The following is a 17,175-nucleotide window of genomic DNA, read 5'->3' as shown; positions in this document are numbered from 1 at the left end:
AGATATTTGGACTAGAAGCAAGACAAAAAATCTAAGTAAGAAAAGCATTTTTTGCAGTGTACTGAAACTGAAATATTAAATTTCATGTCTAGATAAAAATGGTATTTTAAGAATGTAGTTTAGTATCAGGAATAGAGAAATAAAATTGTGATTTGAGTATTTGATTTTAACCTAAAGCATTGGTCACCAAACTTGTTCCTGGAGGGCCGGTGTCCTGCAGATTTTACCTCCAACCCTAATCAAACACATCTGAACTAGCTAATCAAGGCCTTACTAGGTATTCTTGAAACACCCAGGCAGGTGTGTTGAGGCAAGTTAGAGCTAAACCCTGCAGGGACACCGGCCCCCCAGGACCGAGATTGGTTACCCCTGTTTTAAAGGGTCTGACCACATTTCTGCTAAATTTCAGAACTGGTCAGAAAATAACAAACTCGTTTTATATACAGTATGTATACAGCAGGGGTGTCCAAACTTGGTCCTGGAGAGCCAGTGACCTGGAGAGTGTCTCCAACTTGCTTCAACACACCTGCCAGGAAGTTTCTAGTACAGTGGTGGGCAAACTCAGTCCTGGAGGGGCAGTCTCCTGCACAGTTTAGTTCCAACTCTAATCAAACACACGCTTATAGATTTCTAGTGATGTTGAAGACACTGATTAGCTTGTTCAGGTGTGTTTGATTAGTGCTGGAGCTAAACTATGCAAGACACCGGCCCTCAGGACTGAGTTTTCCCACCCCTGTTCTAGTATATCTAATAAGACAGGGGTCACCAATCTCGGTCCTGGAGGGCTGGTTTCCCTGCAGGGTTTAGCTCCAACTTGCCTCAACACCTGCCTGGATGTTTCAAGTATACTTAGTAAAACCTTGATTAGCTAGTTCAGATGTGTTTGATTAGGGTTGGAGGTAAAATCTGCAGGACACCAGCCCTCCAGGAACAAGTTTGGTGATCACTGTAATAAGGGCTTGATAAGCTAGGTGTGTTTGATTAGGAACTCTCCTGATGTTAGGGCACCCTTGGGATACAGCATATCGTTTTTTTTTTACTCTTCTGAAGTACAAAATTATGTTGTATTGTCAAAAAATAAAAAGTCTAAATTACAATATAATTTTTAATATGGAAGAAATGTAATCAGTATGAGGTTGTGTTTGCCAGTAGGCTACTGGGTTGCGGCTGTAAGGGCATAAAACATATGCAGGATAAGTTGAATAAAAGGACCAAGCCGAAGGAAAATGAATGAATGAATAAATATTATCAGTATTTTATTTATCAATTTCCCAAGGACGATATGTTGCCACGGTGAAAATAAAAATGAAAATTAAATAATTTCATTTATTTATTCATTTTCTTTTCGACTTAGTCCCTTTATTAATCTGGGGTCGCCACAGCAGAACGAACCACCAACTTATCCAGCATATGTTTAATGCAGCGGATGCCCTTCCAGCTGCAACCCATCACTGGGAAACATCCATACACACTCATTTACACACATACACTATGAACAGTTTTAGCCTACCCAATTCACACACGTTTTTTGAGTGGGGGAAACCAAAGCACCCGGAGGAAACTAAATATTGGCAGATATTTTGCCAACAGTGATTTATAATGATATTGTTAATCTGGTTTTCATTTCAATTTCCATCGTTTAAGGTTATTTGACTTATTTAAAATAGGCAGGAATTACTTTCAATAAATCAGTTGAATAAAACATGTTACGATTTACTAAACCTCAAATAGAAAATCCAGAAAACCGATTTTTTTCAATAGATATACAAAGTACAAATACATCATTATCGTTTACAATTCATTATTACTATAAGATGTTTATAATATCGTGTTTACTTTTGCCTGGTATCCTTTCACTGACCAGCAGATGTCCTTAACGTGCTGTTTAGGGCTTCATTTTGCGAATATTGTTGGTTGTTTCGAAGTCAGATCAAATTTCACTTCTGTCATCACTTATTTATACGTATTTCGTAATTATAGTGCGCTCTATAGGTGCTGTCAGTCCTGCATTTAGTCACAGTATTCACGCGACCTTTAACCTACTTGTGTAGGAACACAAAATCAGTCGGTTTAGTCAGAGCGCATATACACTCAGAGTCGCTGATTGGCCAAACCTCAGTTTCTGATTGACATCTCTATGATCTGCGCATTTCTATTGGCTGTCGAAATGGGCGTACATTAAAGCCCGCCCTAAACGGTGTCACAGCAGCACTACTCCGGGTGGATTTTCCTACTGAACCGTCAGAGCAAAGATCCACGATGAGCGCCCGAGTTCTGGTCGGAGTTAAACGGGTCATTGACTATGCAGTCAAGGTATACGTCAAATTATCTTCCAGCAAACTCAATCAGATGTTTTTAATTATGAATAAACACCTAGTTGGCTTAATTTGTACGCCATATCGCCAGCTGTTCTGTTGAATGGGGTTTGAGGAGTGTTGTGGGATGAAGGTCAGCGTTAAAAATGTTGTTTTTGTAATAATTTGTAATTTTGTAATGTTGTAAATGTTGTTTTCAAGCAAATCTACTTACACATACACACTCGCAGTCTAAAATATGAGCTGTTTTTGTTGTCTGACTTGTCTAAGTTAGTTAGTTTTGTAAACAAGTACCTGAACTGGTTGTGTGACATAACATAATGCAATACATCCAAAAAAGTATCCAAACAATTACACATGAACTAATGTTTTAGGAATTCATACTATGTAGTATTAAAATAAGACGGTTGGATTGAGTTTATGCTATTAATAAAGTTGTTATCACGGTTATATTAAACTTGAAATTATTTGTAAAACCTCCATTAACATCTATTGTTGTCTCTACCTAAAATTGCACAATTTTTCTATTTATGAGCAATTCCAGAATTATGGATGTGACATTTCCAGTAAAATCTCAAAACGTAAATTCAAACAGAAAGTAAATGTTAACATTATATTATTGCAACTGTTTATGTAAAGAACAACTGACCACAAAGTTTTAAGAGCAGAAAAACATCACCTTGTAAACATGTTTTGTATTTAAAATGAGGAAAATAAACATGCGTTATGGATGTGACATAAGAATCCAAAAGAAACAATAATAATCAAAAGGATAAGAGTCGGCTGTCTATTAAACTAAAATGATTGACTTTATTTTATATTTTCACATTTATGAGGTAAAAAGTGTAGTTGTGGATGTAACATCTCTTCATTATGTATGTGACAGATGTAAAATTGCCACTTCTGTGACTTTGGTAAATCAAATAGAATACTTTGAAAACATTGACAGATGCATTTTTGAGTATTTCTAAAGTACTTTAAAATACTTGCTTACACAAAAAACCCAGAAATAGTTTCCGTATTTTTATGAGAACTTTTTATTTTTCATGACATTTGCATGGAATTGCTCACGTATATATATATATATATATATATATATATATATATATATATATATATATATATATATATATATATATATATATATATATATATATATATATATAAAATTCATTCAATTCATTCATTTATATTTATATATTCATTCATTTGTTCAAAGGAATTTACTATGCACTGTGTATGATAGTGTATCTGTTTAACATTTTTTCAGTTATATCTATTAAAATTGTATGGGAAAGGGGTAATCTATTAGTAATTTATTATTGTTATGTTATATATTATTTATTTAATATATTGTTTATTTTTAATTCAAGCTGACATTAAATGAGAGCACTTATAATCATTAATAATAATAATTATTGTTATTATTATTATTATTATTATTATATTTTTTATTATAGTATTTTAATAATAATTTTATGGGAAGCAGTATCAACACTCACAGTACAAATGTGGCTGGGATAAGTTTATTTTCAGGATATAAACTGTATTGCAAAAGGCTTTTATGCAAAGTAATTTTATTTAATATTAATTAAGTATTCAGGGCAGTTTATGTGGCCAAATGTGTCATAAACACTGTGTTCAGTAAATGCCGTAAAATATCATCCCTTTTCACTCATTAATTTGTCTGACTTTTATTCAAACTTATACTAAATAAAGTTAAAGATTAAAAAATATCCAAAGTAAATGATAGTTTTCTTAAGAAATTAGTTGCATTTTATTGTGTGTTTTTTTTTTTTATCTAGAAGCAGCAACTTTATTCTGTAGACTTGTACTCTTCTGGTTGTTGCCATTATAAATAAATCAGATAGTAAATGGGTTGCTGTGTGTGTTGTTATTTATTGATTGTAAGGTCATATTGATCAGCCAAGTTAATCAGCACAGTGTCAAATGTCCAATCTTACTCTTTAAAGATCATTTTCTTCAGCAGACTCCAGTAAAAAGTAAAAAGTTCACCAAAATGTTATTTTGTCACCCCAAAAAAACTAAAATTAATGTTGTTTCAGCTCATTTTATTTAAGTTATTTTAACAAGCAGCAGAAAATCTTTTTTTTAGTATAAGCTGAATATATTCAACATATACAAGCTTGCGTTTATGTTTGGAGGTCATGGAATTGCAGATTAGACTAATCTATGATCCAATAATCCTAATATATATGGATATTGATTTGGAGGTATAATGTGATGTTAATATCAGCTGTTGAGTTGCTGAAAGGTTATTGTGTGTTGTCTGCATGCCTTAGATTATGAAAGAAGCTTTAATGATATCAGAGTCTGTCTGTGTCCTTCATGCTACCTTTGGCATAGTATTTGAACAGGTCATCTGAAGTCAAACATATCGCCTGTTACTTAAAGGGACAGTTCACCCAAAGGTGCTAATCTGTCATCATTTACTTGTTGGACCCCGAGTTTCTATCTTCTGTTAAACACAAAAGGAGATGTTTTGTAAAATGTTGGAAACCGTTTATCATTTACTTCCGTAGTATTTGTTTGTTTATTTTTTCTACTAAGAAAGTCAATGAGGACAGGATTTTGACTTCCTTTAAAACATCTTGTGTGTTTAACAGAAGTAAGAAACTCGTAAAGGTTTGGAAACACTTGAGGGAGAGTAAATGGCGAGTAAATTTACATTTTAAATAACTGAGTGAACAACCCGCTTTAAATACACAACGCTGTGCATTAAGGCTGAGTGATATTGGAAACTAAAACAGACAATTCAATCCATTTTAGATTGGGATGATTTTGTACTGGAATGGATCTGGGTAGGATATAATACTCAAATCACAAGCATAGATACTGTAGAAATAGAGCAAAGCCTTCAGTTCAGTCACCATCTTTATCCTTCGGTGTTGTTATGCATGATAATGAGCTGACCCACATAAGTGTGAAAAGTCATATAATGGCATTGTGTTTCTTGTTTTGCCATTCTCCCTCTCAGATCCGAGTCAAGCCTGACCACACTGGAGTGGTCACAGACGGTGTGAAGCACTCGATGAACCCCTTCTGTGAGATCGCAGTGGAGGAGGCTGTCAAACTCAAGGAGAAGAAGCTGATTAAGGAGGTTGTGGCCGTCAGCTGCGGCCCTCAGCAGGTCCAGGTAACAGAGACCCTAGTGCTGGATCCGAAGTCTCACCCTTATACTAGGGCTGCCCAATATATCGATTTAACAACGATATCGCAGCGAGTGATTCCACAATATACTCCTTCATTTATATATGTACTCTACTTCAGGAGTCACCAACATGGTGCCTGTGGGCACCAGGTAGCCCGCAGGGCTCGAAATTAACCTTTTTGCTTGGTAGCACCAGTGCTCCTTACTTTAAAAATGGAGGCGCATCAGCCAAAATTTAGTCGCACCCACCAATTATGAGCACCGTTACTACAAGTTTTATACAAACAGATTTATTGTATTTGAAATCAACAGTAATCAAACTAACAAGCATATATATATATATATATATAAATATGCGTGCGTGAGGAAAATATGTCTCAACGAAATCCCGTTATCACAAGAAAATAGATTTTTATAACATGACTGAGTGACCAAAGCATACACGGAGCGCTCACCGGCCCTGCAAGCACTGCTTGAATGAATCTGTTAACGGTATAACGTTAACTGTGCTGTTCTCACAAGTGCTGTCTGATATTGCACTGATGCTTTTGACTTATTATATGCATACGTCATGTTAATAGCCATACCGGTCTTTTTATGAGTAGAGATATTAATTTACTCAGTGTAAGCCCGTTTGCGATGGTGTACGTGGTGTTAAATTTGACATATAGCTGCCCCTTGCACGGCGGACAGCATCTGGCAATTATATGAAGGATTAAACAGAAGCTCTCGTGATAGATGTGGCAAACAGCAAATTATTACCTGAAAACTCCATCCCACAGACTTTTTATAGTGGACTTGAAGCCAACAGAAGTCTTCTACTCTTGGAAAAGTGTAGATGGTGGATTAACATTCAGCACATGATCACTAGTAAGATGTGTCATTATTTAATAAATCTGTCCGCGTTATCTTCATTCTCATCTTTAGCGCTTTAGTTTTTCGCGGTAGTAGCTCTCTGTCATCCGAAGCCAGCAGGCGCTGACTGAGTGATTGACAGCTGATATTAACCAATCATTCGCGTTCAGTGCTAGAGCAGTGGTGGGCCAATAAGAAGAGCGCGAAGCCGGGGCAAGCATTACGGACTTGACTTTGTTTACTGCAGCAAGTTGACATGACAACTGTTTTAAACCATTCCTGAGCGCTGCGTTTCGCGTTTCAAGTGCAAACAAAGAGCTTAGAGATGCATTCTGCATGAATGTCTAACCGAATCCACGCATGTGGTGAACATTTTGCAGTAAAAACTGGTCGCACGCAACAATTTTAAGCACTCGCAGCAATGCTCCCAAATATATTTTGAGATCGCATAGATAAAATTTCCGGCGCATATGCGACCAAAATGGTCGCAATTTCGAGCCCTGGCCCGCGAGGATCACATGAGTTGCCCGCCAGCCTGTTCTAAAAATAGCTCATCATAGTGCCACTTACCAGAAAGCTGCATCTAATATTTTTTTTTTTACCTTTTTTACTTTACTATAAAACACTTTTTAAATCACACTTGCATTGGTGTAAAACTGAAAATGACATGAAGTTATACTGTATATAAAAAACTATTTCAGACAAATGACATGTTGCATATTGATATTTATCAGTTTCCTTGTTAAATCATTGTTGACAACTATTGTGAGAAATCATTAACATGATCAGTGTCTTCACATAGATGAATATCATTAATTATTAATAATAACATAACTAGTAAATTGAGCAAATCTGTTATTTAAGTGTGCATCAAACTGGTAGCTCTTCACATTAATGGATACCCAAAAAGTAGCTCTCAGTTTCAAAAAGGTTGGTGACCCCTGCTCTACTTTATCTTTTGCTTTTAATTGGTTTATAATAGTTTTAATGCAAATGCTCTCCCCTACAAAATCATTCCAGTCTATCCAAACCAATCTGCATGCTAGGGTCAGAACTTGGCATCAACAGCACGAAAGCATGGATCCATCCTGCCTTGTATCAACAGTTCAGACTGGTGGTGTAATGGTGTGGGGGATATTTTCTTGGTACACTTTGGGCCCATTAGTACCAATTGAGCATGGTGTCAACGCCACAGCCTACCTGGGTATTGTTGCTGACCATGTCCATCTCTTTATGACCACAGTGTGCCCATCTTCAGCTATTTCCAGCAGGATACCGCCATGTTATAAAGCATAAATCATCTCAGACTGGTTTCTTGAACATGACAATGAGTTCTCTGTACTCAAATGGCCTCCACATTCACCAGATCCAAATCCAACTGAGCACCTTTGGGATGTGGTGGAGCGTGAGATTCGCATCATGGATGTGCAGCCGACAAATCTGCAGCAACTGCATGATGCTATCATGTCAATATGGAGCAAAATCTCTGAGGAATATTTCCAGAACCTTGTTGAATCTATGCCACGAAGGGTTAAGGCAGTTCTGAAGGCAAAAGGTGGTCAAACCCGGTACTAGTAAGTGTACCTAATAAAGTGGCCAGTGAGTGTATATCGCAGTATAAATTGCAGAAAGTAAAAAAAAAATCATGCTGTAAGTTTTTTTTTTTTTTCAATGTTGTTGTGGTCAGACTATCTACTATCACAGGAGTACATTAAATTGTAAAATAAACTAAAAATGGCATTGTCTCAAGTAAATTGACGTTTCCTTTCCTACATTAGGAGAGAATATTAAATCGCATTTAATGACAGTGCTATCTATTTTGCAGGAGACAATCCGGACGGCTCTGGCCATGGGAGCAGACCGTGGCATTCATGTGGAAGTTTCCGGAAAAGACTACGAGACTCTCGGCCCTCTACAGGTCTCCAAGATTTTAGCTGCTCTCGCTAAAAAGGAAGAAGCCAGTCTGATTATTCTGGGGAAACAGGTACATGACACTCATAAGCTGTTAATTACTGTGCAGTTTAAAGACAATATATGCATTAGGGAAGGAACAGTAGCTCAGTGGTTAGCACTGTCGCCTCACAGCAAGAAGGTCACTGGTTCGAGTCCTGGTTGGGCCAGATGGCAGTTCTCTACGAAGTATGCATGTTCTCCTCGTGTTGGCGTGGGTTTCCTCCTGGTGCTCCAGTTTTCCCCACAGTCCAAACACATGCGCTATAGGTGAATTGAGTGAATGAAATCAGCCATATTGTATGAATGTGTGTGTGAATGAGAGAGTCTATGGGTGTTTCCCAGTGCTGGGTTGTGGCTGAAAGGGCATCCGCTGCATAAAACATATTCTAGAATAGGTGGCGGTTCATTCCACTGTGGCGACCCCTGATAAATATATAAAGGGACGAAGACAAAGAAAAATGAATGAACAAATGAACATACACTAATGGGATGATATTAATATACATTCAATAGGCCATAGATGATGACTGCAATCAAACTGGACAGATGACTGCAGCTCTACTGGACTGGCCACAGGTATATCATTTACATTATTTTATGTAAAATAGTTTAAAATAATGTAATAATTACAGTTTAGATTGTTATCTCCTCAATTATTACATCTAATTTAGTTAAACTCTTTATAGGACACTCATTGGGAAAAAACCTGGCATGTTACTGGGCATATTACAGCACCTTTATACTAAATTATTTGGTGTATTTTCAGCACATCTATACATTTTGTTCGATGATAAATGTCTAACAACTGATTTATTTTATCTTTGTCATTATGACAATACATAATATTTGACTAGATTTTTTAGTGTTCAGCTTGACCTTCCTGTCGTGTTAGGGTCAAATTTGACCAATGAATTAGGGCTGTGCAATTAATTTCGATTATGGCTCCTAACGATTATGAAAAACCATTAATCGAGATAAAAGATTATTCCATTATTTACCGCCCCCTTTCCAGTTGTCCTCACTTGTTGGTCTTAAAAGCACGAAAGACCGCATGCTTATGTATGTGCGGCGTGCTGACAGTCAGAAGCATGCGGTCTGCACTTGGTAAAAAAGTAATTCTAAATTCTTTAATTCTAAAGTAATTAACGCGAGCGCTTTAATGTTCAAATAGGTGTCAAAACACGGTGTTTAGTGATTATTCATATTGACCCTCATTTTGTAATAAACAAACGAGTTGAGAATCAAAAGACACGTGAAAGCGAAACCATTAAAGTGACAGAGCACAGCTGCCGCCTGTTTTATGTTTCTTGACTGAAAACTTTTGTAGCTAAAGTGTTTTTCTTACGGCGAAGATGCTAAAAGCACAGTTTGTTTCATATTTTTATTTTATTGTATTTATTTCTCTTTCCTTTGCAGGGAGGAAAATAATATATGCAGTTAAAGTCAGAATTATTAGCCCTTCTGAATATTAACAACCTTTCCCCCCCAATTTCTGTTTAATGGAAGACTTCCGAACATAATAGTTTTTATCATTCATTTCTAATAATTTTAATCTTTGCTATAGGGTTGTAACAATATACCGGTATGACGGTTTACCACGATTTGAACGTGCACGATTATCATACCATGAACAATTGCATATCAACGGTTTTAACCCTTAAAGACCGAGGCAGCCGCCCGCGGCTAAAAATAAGTATTGCTCTTAAATGTTTAATAACTTTTAATCCGCTAATCCGATTCATACAATTCAAAGATTGGCATAAAGAAGAGAATCTCACATATCATTCGGACTTTCAGAGGCTCCGGAATCAGTGCGGTTACGTCATCAAAATTTGACAACGCTGATTTGACAAAGAAACGCTCGTCACTGTGTCTCCGGACAAACCAGACATGATACATTGGTGCATTGTCCCTCCTCCATGCCCAGATTGGTTCAAACTCGCTATATCACAACCAATAAGCATAGGTTTCGCTTTTGTTTGTGGACCAACAATGAGCTTTTTGAACAACACGGAATGAGAGATAGGCATACATTTATGCGCGGCTAAATAAAACGCAAAAAAAAAAGTTTTGCATGAAATAATTCTCATACTAAGTACTTTTGCATGCACAGCAGCACAGAAACATGACAAAACAGTGTCACAGCAAAGACGAACTGCTGCTCTTGCTGTTTTCAAAAGACGCAAATGAAGGTGCAGCTGTTTGTCTGCATTGCAGACAACCATATCCAAATCCATATCCACAGACAACCATATCCATGCTGGCACATAAAACCTAAGGATGTTCCATATTGAATCTAGTTTCGTTATGTAACTATTTATAGTATAGTAAATATTTATATTTATTTTTTTACTGAGGATTTGCACCATGTTTATTTGGACTTTATTTGGACTTTGACACATTATTTATTATTTTCTTATTTTTTATTTGTTCATTGTAAGTGGTGTTGTTTATAGTAACTAAAAATATATTATTTGGGAAAAGTCAAATTTGCTTCACTGTTCTATTATTTTGTAACATTTGTAACATACCGTATACCGCGAAACCGTCAAACCGTGGTATTGTTTTAGACGATTATCATACCGTAAAAAATTCATACCGTTACAACCCTACTTTGCTATGATGACAGTACATTATATTTTAGTAGATAAGTGTGATTCAAAGTGTGATTCAAAGGCTCACTTAGGGTAATTAGGCAAGTCATTGTATAACAGTAGTTTCTTCTGCAGACAATCAAAAAATATATTGCCTAAAGGGGCTAATAATATTGACCTTAAAAGAGGTTTCAAAATATTTAAATTTGCTTTTATTCTAGCCAAAACAAAACAAATAAGCCTTTCTCCAGAAGAAAAATATTAGAGGAAATACTGTTAAAATTCCTTGCTCTGGTTAACATCATTTGGGAAATATTTATTTTAAAAAAATTCTCAGGAGTGCTAATAATTTTGACTTCAACTAATAATCGTTTGGAATAATCGTGATTACAATTATGACCAAAATAATCGTGATTATGATTTTTCCCAAAATTGAGCAGCCCTACGATGAATCACTCATAAATATTGTGTTTTACATCTGATTGCCTCAAGGCCTTATGATATCCTCCACACTATGCATTTGAACATATAAAAGTTATGATCAACTCTTTCATTGCATTTTGAGTGTTAAATCAACCTTGTTACATCTGTGGTGTTCCCGTTGAAAAGTGACAGCCATAGGAAATGAATGGGTATCCAGGCTAAATTCATTCACCAGACAGAAAACACGTCACTCACTCACTCACTCACTCACTCACTCACTCACTCACTCACTCACTCACTCACTCACTCACTCACTCACTCACTCTCTTTCTTTCTTTCTTTCTTTCTTTCTTTCTTTCTTTCTTTCAGTCAGTCTCTGAGTCCAGCAGGAGCACTTTTAGCGTAGCTTAGCAACAGATATTTTATTATATTAGACTGATATTATCTTACTCAAAAATGACCAAAGTATAACTAGTGCTAGTTCTGTGTCCATGCTTACTTTATATACCCTCAGTCACTATTCCCTATGTTAGTACACCTGAAGGACTGAAAATTCAAAAAATAAGGAAAGCATAGCATTAGCATTTTGCATTTTGTTAGTGCTTTGCTGGTTGATAAATCATTCAGATGGATTTAAATGTCAATTTCTTTGGTCAGACCCTGTGATAGTTATTTCAGCGAGCAGTCTATTAGTACTGAAACAAAGTATTTTGATTTCTGTCATCTATTGTTCATTTTGTAATATATTTATCTATTATCTTACTCAAAAATGACCAAAGTATAACTAGTGCTAGGAGTCCACTTGAAGGACTGAAAATTCGATCACTCAGAACACAGGAAAGCATAGCATTTTGTTAGTGCTTTGCTGGTTGATAAATCATTCAGATGGATTCAAATGTCAATTTCTTTGGTCAGACCCTGTGATAGTTATTTCAGCGAGCAGTCTATTAGTAACGAAACAAAGTATTTTGATTTCTGTCATCTATTGTTCATTTTGTAATATATTTTCAGCACCTGTTTTTATTTTCATTGCAGTTATTTTATGTCTAATTCTGTAAATTCATGTTAAATACTACTTTGAGACATTGTTCACAGCTAAAGAATGTTCAATAAAAATTTGGTGGAGAAAAATAATTTTTGTGCTAATATAAGAGCAGTTAAAACAGACCGGTCAATTTTTGACTGGGAACTCTAAAGTAAGGGTGTGAACACGATAGGAGGGTTAAAGTGACATTTAAAGGCTTGACTAGGTTAGGCAAGGTGGTTTATTCTGTAGACAACTGAAAAAAAAATATTCAGGGGCTAATACTATTGAACTCAAAAGTTTTATTCCAGCAAAAGTAAAATAAACAACACTTTCTCCAGAGGAAAAAGATAATAGAACATACTGTGAAAAATATCATAGCTCTGTGAAATATTTGAAAAATGAGACTGTAAATAGTTCTTTGCTCGAGAAAGGGTCAATAAAAAATTTCTTTGTTTAGAATTTGAACAATCCAGTGTTTTACCATGAGTAGTGTCTCTCAGAAGATGTTATTACTGTTAGGAATATATATCTATGTGCTTTTTCTGAACTGTTTAAAGATTAATATTATGCTATGGTTTTCTAGGGCACTTTTGCATCCGAGTTGGCTTTTGAAGCTGACAAGCTGAAGGTGGTGAGAGAAATAGATGGTGGATTGGAGACCATTAAGATCAAAATGCCCGCTGTAGTGACGGCTGATCTCCGGCTCAACACTCCCAGATACGCCACACTGCCCAACATCATGGTACAGAAATGACAAAACACTACATTCAGTTGCTCAAAACACAAGGTTCAATTTAAAAAATGCTTAAATCAATCTAATATGTACAATTAGAAAAAAATTATATAGAATTGTTTTATTTTATGCCAAAAGTAATTTGAATATTAAGATCCTTGAAGATATTTTTAAATTTTCTTATGTAAATATGTCAACTTAATTTTTAATTAGTAATTTGCATTGGTTAGAACTTCATTTGGAAAACTATTTTTAATTTTTTTTTATATAGATTTTTTTAACCCAAAAAAGCATTAGGGTGATTTATTAATCTCAATACATTTGTGATTTAAAAAAAATACCTTTATGAAAATGCCTTATTTTTTGGTCACATGTCCAAAGAAATTATATAAAACAAATTATAATGTGTGCATATATAATATATATTATTGCTTTCACGTTTAGAATACATACAAATATTCTGTCTTCATAAGAAGTCTCTTATGCTTACTAAGTCTGCATTTTTCTTATTAATAAAATACAGTAAAAACAGTTGTTAAATATTATAGTTTAATAAGCCTTTTCTATTTGAATAAATTATAAAATGTTACGTTTTCCTGTGGGTCAAAGCTGATTTTTCAGCATCATTACTCCAGTCTTCAGTGTCTCGTGGTCCTTCAGAATTCACTCCTAAATTATTCTTAATGTCCATTTATTATACTGTACATTTTGTCTGTATTATTGTTTTTATTTCAGTTTAAAAGAACAGCCATTTTTATTTTTGTAGCATTCTAAAAGTTATTATTTAGACTTTTTTTAATAAATTGAATGCATCCTTCTGGAATAAAAGTAGATTTTTTTTTGTTTAAATCGTCCTTACACTAAACTTTTGTAATGCAATGTTTGTGTTCTCACAAAACTGTTAAGAATCTTAAAAACATGTTCATATCAAATATAATTTTTTTTAGTTTTTTCAGTAAAATGTCACACAAATGTGGACCATTTAATTTTTTTGAATGTGTGTGTGTTTTTTTATGTTAAAGAAATACAGATGAGCAGGAAAAGGAATAATAATTGACTCCGCAAAATGGCATGCTTAACTATTAGTGGTAGGCATGGACCGGCTTACGACTCTGGTATGATATCCTTGGATAAAAATATCACGGTATTGTGATTACTGCTCTAAAATATATTCTTTTTAAATATCTGGGTAATAAACAACAACTTTTCTCCCCATTGAGCACAATATATTCAATTCAATTCACCTTTATTTGTATAGCGCTTTTATAATGTAGATTGTTTCAAAGCAGCTCCACATAAATGATCATAGTAAATAGGAACAGTGTAGTTCAGTATTTAGTGTTTAAGTTTAGTTCAGCTCAGTTCAGTGTGGTTTAATAATCACTACTGAGGGCCTAAACACTGAAGACCAAATCCATCGATGCACAGCTCTACCGATCCCAAACCATGTAAGCCAGTGGCGACAGCGGAGAGGGAAAAAAAACTTCACATATTGGCGAAAGTGAAGAAAAAAAAACCTTGAGAGAAACCAGACTCAGTTTGGCACGACCATTTCAAATTTTTCCACTGGCCAAACGTCTTGTGCAGTGCTGCAGTCTCAGCGGCGGAGGCTGGAAGCTGGGCCTCAGCGAAGACTCGTCTGTCCCTGAAGCCTCACAGGAATCAGTCTCATGCTCTCCACTCCTCCGTGACCACCACAGCAGCTGCTCAGGATACGGCCTGGTCCAGGATATGGAAACCTTGGGATCATCTCGTCGCTAATCTTGGACTGAATCAGTGACTCTGCATAGTCTGTAGGCCTCAGGATGAGTATCCCCTAGTGGAAATGGAGAATAAAGAGAATAATTAGCGTAGCTGCTGTTCATAGTGTATATAAACAAGATGTAGAAACCTGTGTGGAAACCCGCTAAGTGATGCACTGAGTGTATTCTTTACTAAAAAGATAGGTCTTTAATCTAGTTTTGAATTGGGAGAGTGTGTCTGACCCTCGGACATATTTAGGAAGGCTATTCCAGAGTTTAGGAGCCATAAATAAGAAGGCTTGATCTTTCATCTCTTCATCTTGATCTTGATCTCTACCAGATGTTTTTTAAAAAAAAATATATATATATATTTGTTTTATGAAACATTTAAAATATTTAGGAGCAGTAAACATGTCAGGCTAAATAATTAAAATAAATCATTGACTTCTGCTGTCTTCATTAGCTTCAAAAACAGATTTCATTACAACTTGAAAAGGCATCTTTGGATATCTGTCTTTTCTGTGGATATAAAGTAAAGCTACTGCACTGTTCGGGTCTACAACATGCATGGATGTTGGTTTATAAGCGATTTTGTTTTTCAGATGTTTGCTGAATCTGACCAGTAGATTTTGATGTGGAGGCTCCTTTTCTGCTGGAGATACTGTAGTCCTAATAAACTAAATAAAATAGTTGTAAAAAAAAAGCCTGACATATACCATAGGAGTGATATACTAGAACATTTTTACGGTTTTAGAATCTTGACTTTTCCAAACAGTGGTAAACCTTGAAACCAGTTATCCTCACATGCCTGATTGGTAGTGATATGCTTTTTTTTAAACCTGTGTAGAAAGCGAAGAAGAAGAAGATTGCGATGGTGAAGCCAGCAGATCTGGGTGTAGACGTAAGCTCGCGGCTGGAGGTGCTAAAGGTGGATGAACCTCCAACGAGACAAGCCGGAGTCAAAGTGGAGACGGTGGAGGATCTGGTGGGAAAACTCAAAGAGGCTGGAAGAGTATAGAAGATGTGGAGGAGCAACAGTGCAGACTCATACTGACGGTAACACAGCATTTCATACAGTTCGATCATTTATTCAACATTAATTATGTTGTAATGTAATTAAAATACAGTCAATTAAATAGACTTAAGCATTCATTTAGTTGTTCAAGCGTTAAACAAGATGAAAAACATATACCCCATTCAAATGAGTAGAGGCTTGGACTAGGAAACAGTTTTCTATACGTCACGACTTAACAACTGGACCGTTTTGTCTTCAGCTGCATATAATGTAATGACTAAAGTCTTGTTTTCTTTCCTGAAGGTCTTTCATCACTGGTGACGGAGCTCAATGTTGATCAAACTCTTGAGGCCAGTAACAAATCCAGACCCATGTAGTTGATGTAGATGCTGCTCTTCTGTGTTTATGACTCTTTTACATTCGTCTGGATGCTGAGAGACACTCATCCACCCACAGCCGTCCGTTCCAACCAATATTTCCGTGCATTGAATATAAGAGTACACTTCTGGGGACACTTTCGAATGCACTAACAAGCCATCACATTTGCTGTTAATAATTAACTCAGAATCAAATCTGCATTGACTTTATCTGTGCTGTGTCCCTGTCATTAAAAATCGGTTATCAGTGGGGTTTGATTGAGCCTTATGGTTTATTGATGTTGATTTTTGTTGTGTTGTTTTGCGGACAGTGTCTCTCAGCATGAAGAGAGAGTAAATCACGTTACCACAAGCGCCTCTGAATGAGTCCTGATTGTACAGTATCGTTCGATGACAATAAAAAGTCGTCTTTTTCATATGCATATCATGAAGTGTGGTTCATTTTTGACCGATTTTGTGTTCTGTGTAATGAAGTAATGTATGTGTGTGGTTTAAAAACAAAAGGGTTTCAAATATTAAGCAATATATGTTTAAGTAATATGGTTTTAAATTGCATTCGGTTTATGTACACTACCTGACAAAAGTCTTGTCGATTTTTCTGATCAATCATCTGTTGGGTTGCATCCCAATCATCACAAATACTGCTAAAAACCTACTGGAACCCGCATGGACCCAATATTCTCATAGAAATCAGTCAAGTTTGGTAAAAGAAAAATCATGGTTTGGGGTTGCATTCAGTATGGGGGCGTGCAAGAGATCTGCAGAGTGGATGGCAACATCAATAGCCTGAGGTATCTAGACACTTGTGCTGCCCATTACATTACAAACCACAGGAGAGGGCAGATTCTCCAGCAGGATAGCGCTCCTTCTCATACTTCAGCCTCCACATCAAAGTTCCTGAAAGCATAGAAGGTCAATTTGCTTCAGGATTGGCCAGCCCACTCACCAGACATGAACATTATTGAGCAT

The 17,175-nt window shown here is 35.9% G+C and overlaps 1 protein-coding gene across 1 annotated transcript; it reads left to right on the top strand.

Moving 5' to 3' along the window:
- Window positions 1-2,243: 2,243 nt before the first annotated feature.
- Window positions 2,244-16,622, top strand: etfb (electron transfer flavoprotein subunit beta). Its single transcript, NM_212998.2, is given in 7 exon segments — window positions 2,244-2,313; window positions 5,314-5,472; window positions 8,168-8,326; window positions 8,809-8,871; window positions 12,923-13,081; window positions 15,662-15,870; window positions 16,133-16,622. Coding segments are annotated over 6 exon segments (765 nt in total). The 5' UTR covers window positions 2,244-2,259; the 3' UTR covers window positions 15,833-15,870; window positions 16,133-16,622.
- The last annotated feature ends 553 nt before the right edge of the window (window positions 16,623-17,175 follow it).

This window comes from Danio rerio, chromosome 16, assembly GCF_049306965.1.
Source record: "Danio rerio strain Tuebingen ecotype United States chromosome 16, GRCz12tu, whole genome shotgun sequence".
In the NCBI taxonomy this organism is placed as follows: Eukaryota; Metazoa; Chordata; class Actinopteri; order Cypriniformes; family Danionidae; genus Danio; species Danio rerio.
Note: the sequence above shows the minus strand (reverse complement) of the source record. Positions and strands in the feature narration are given on the sequence as shown.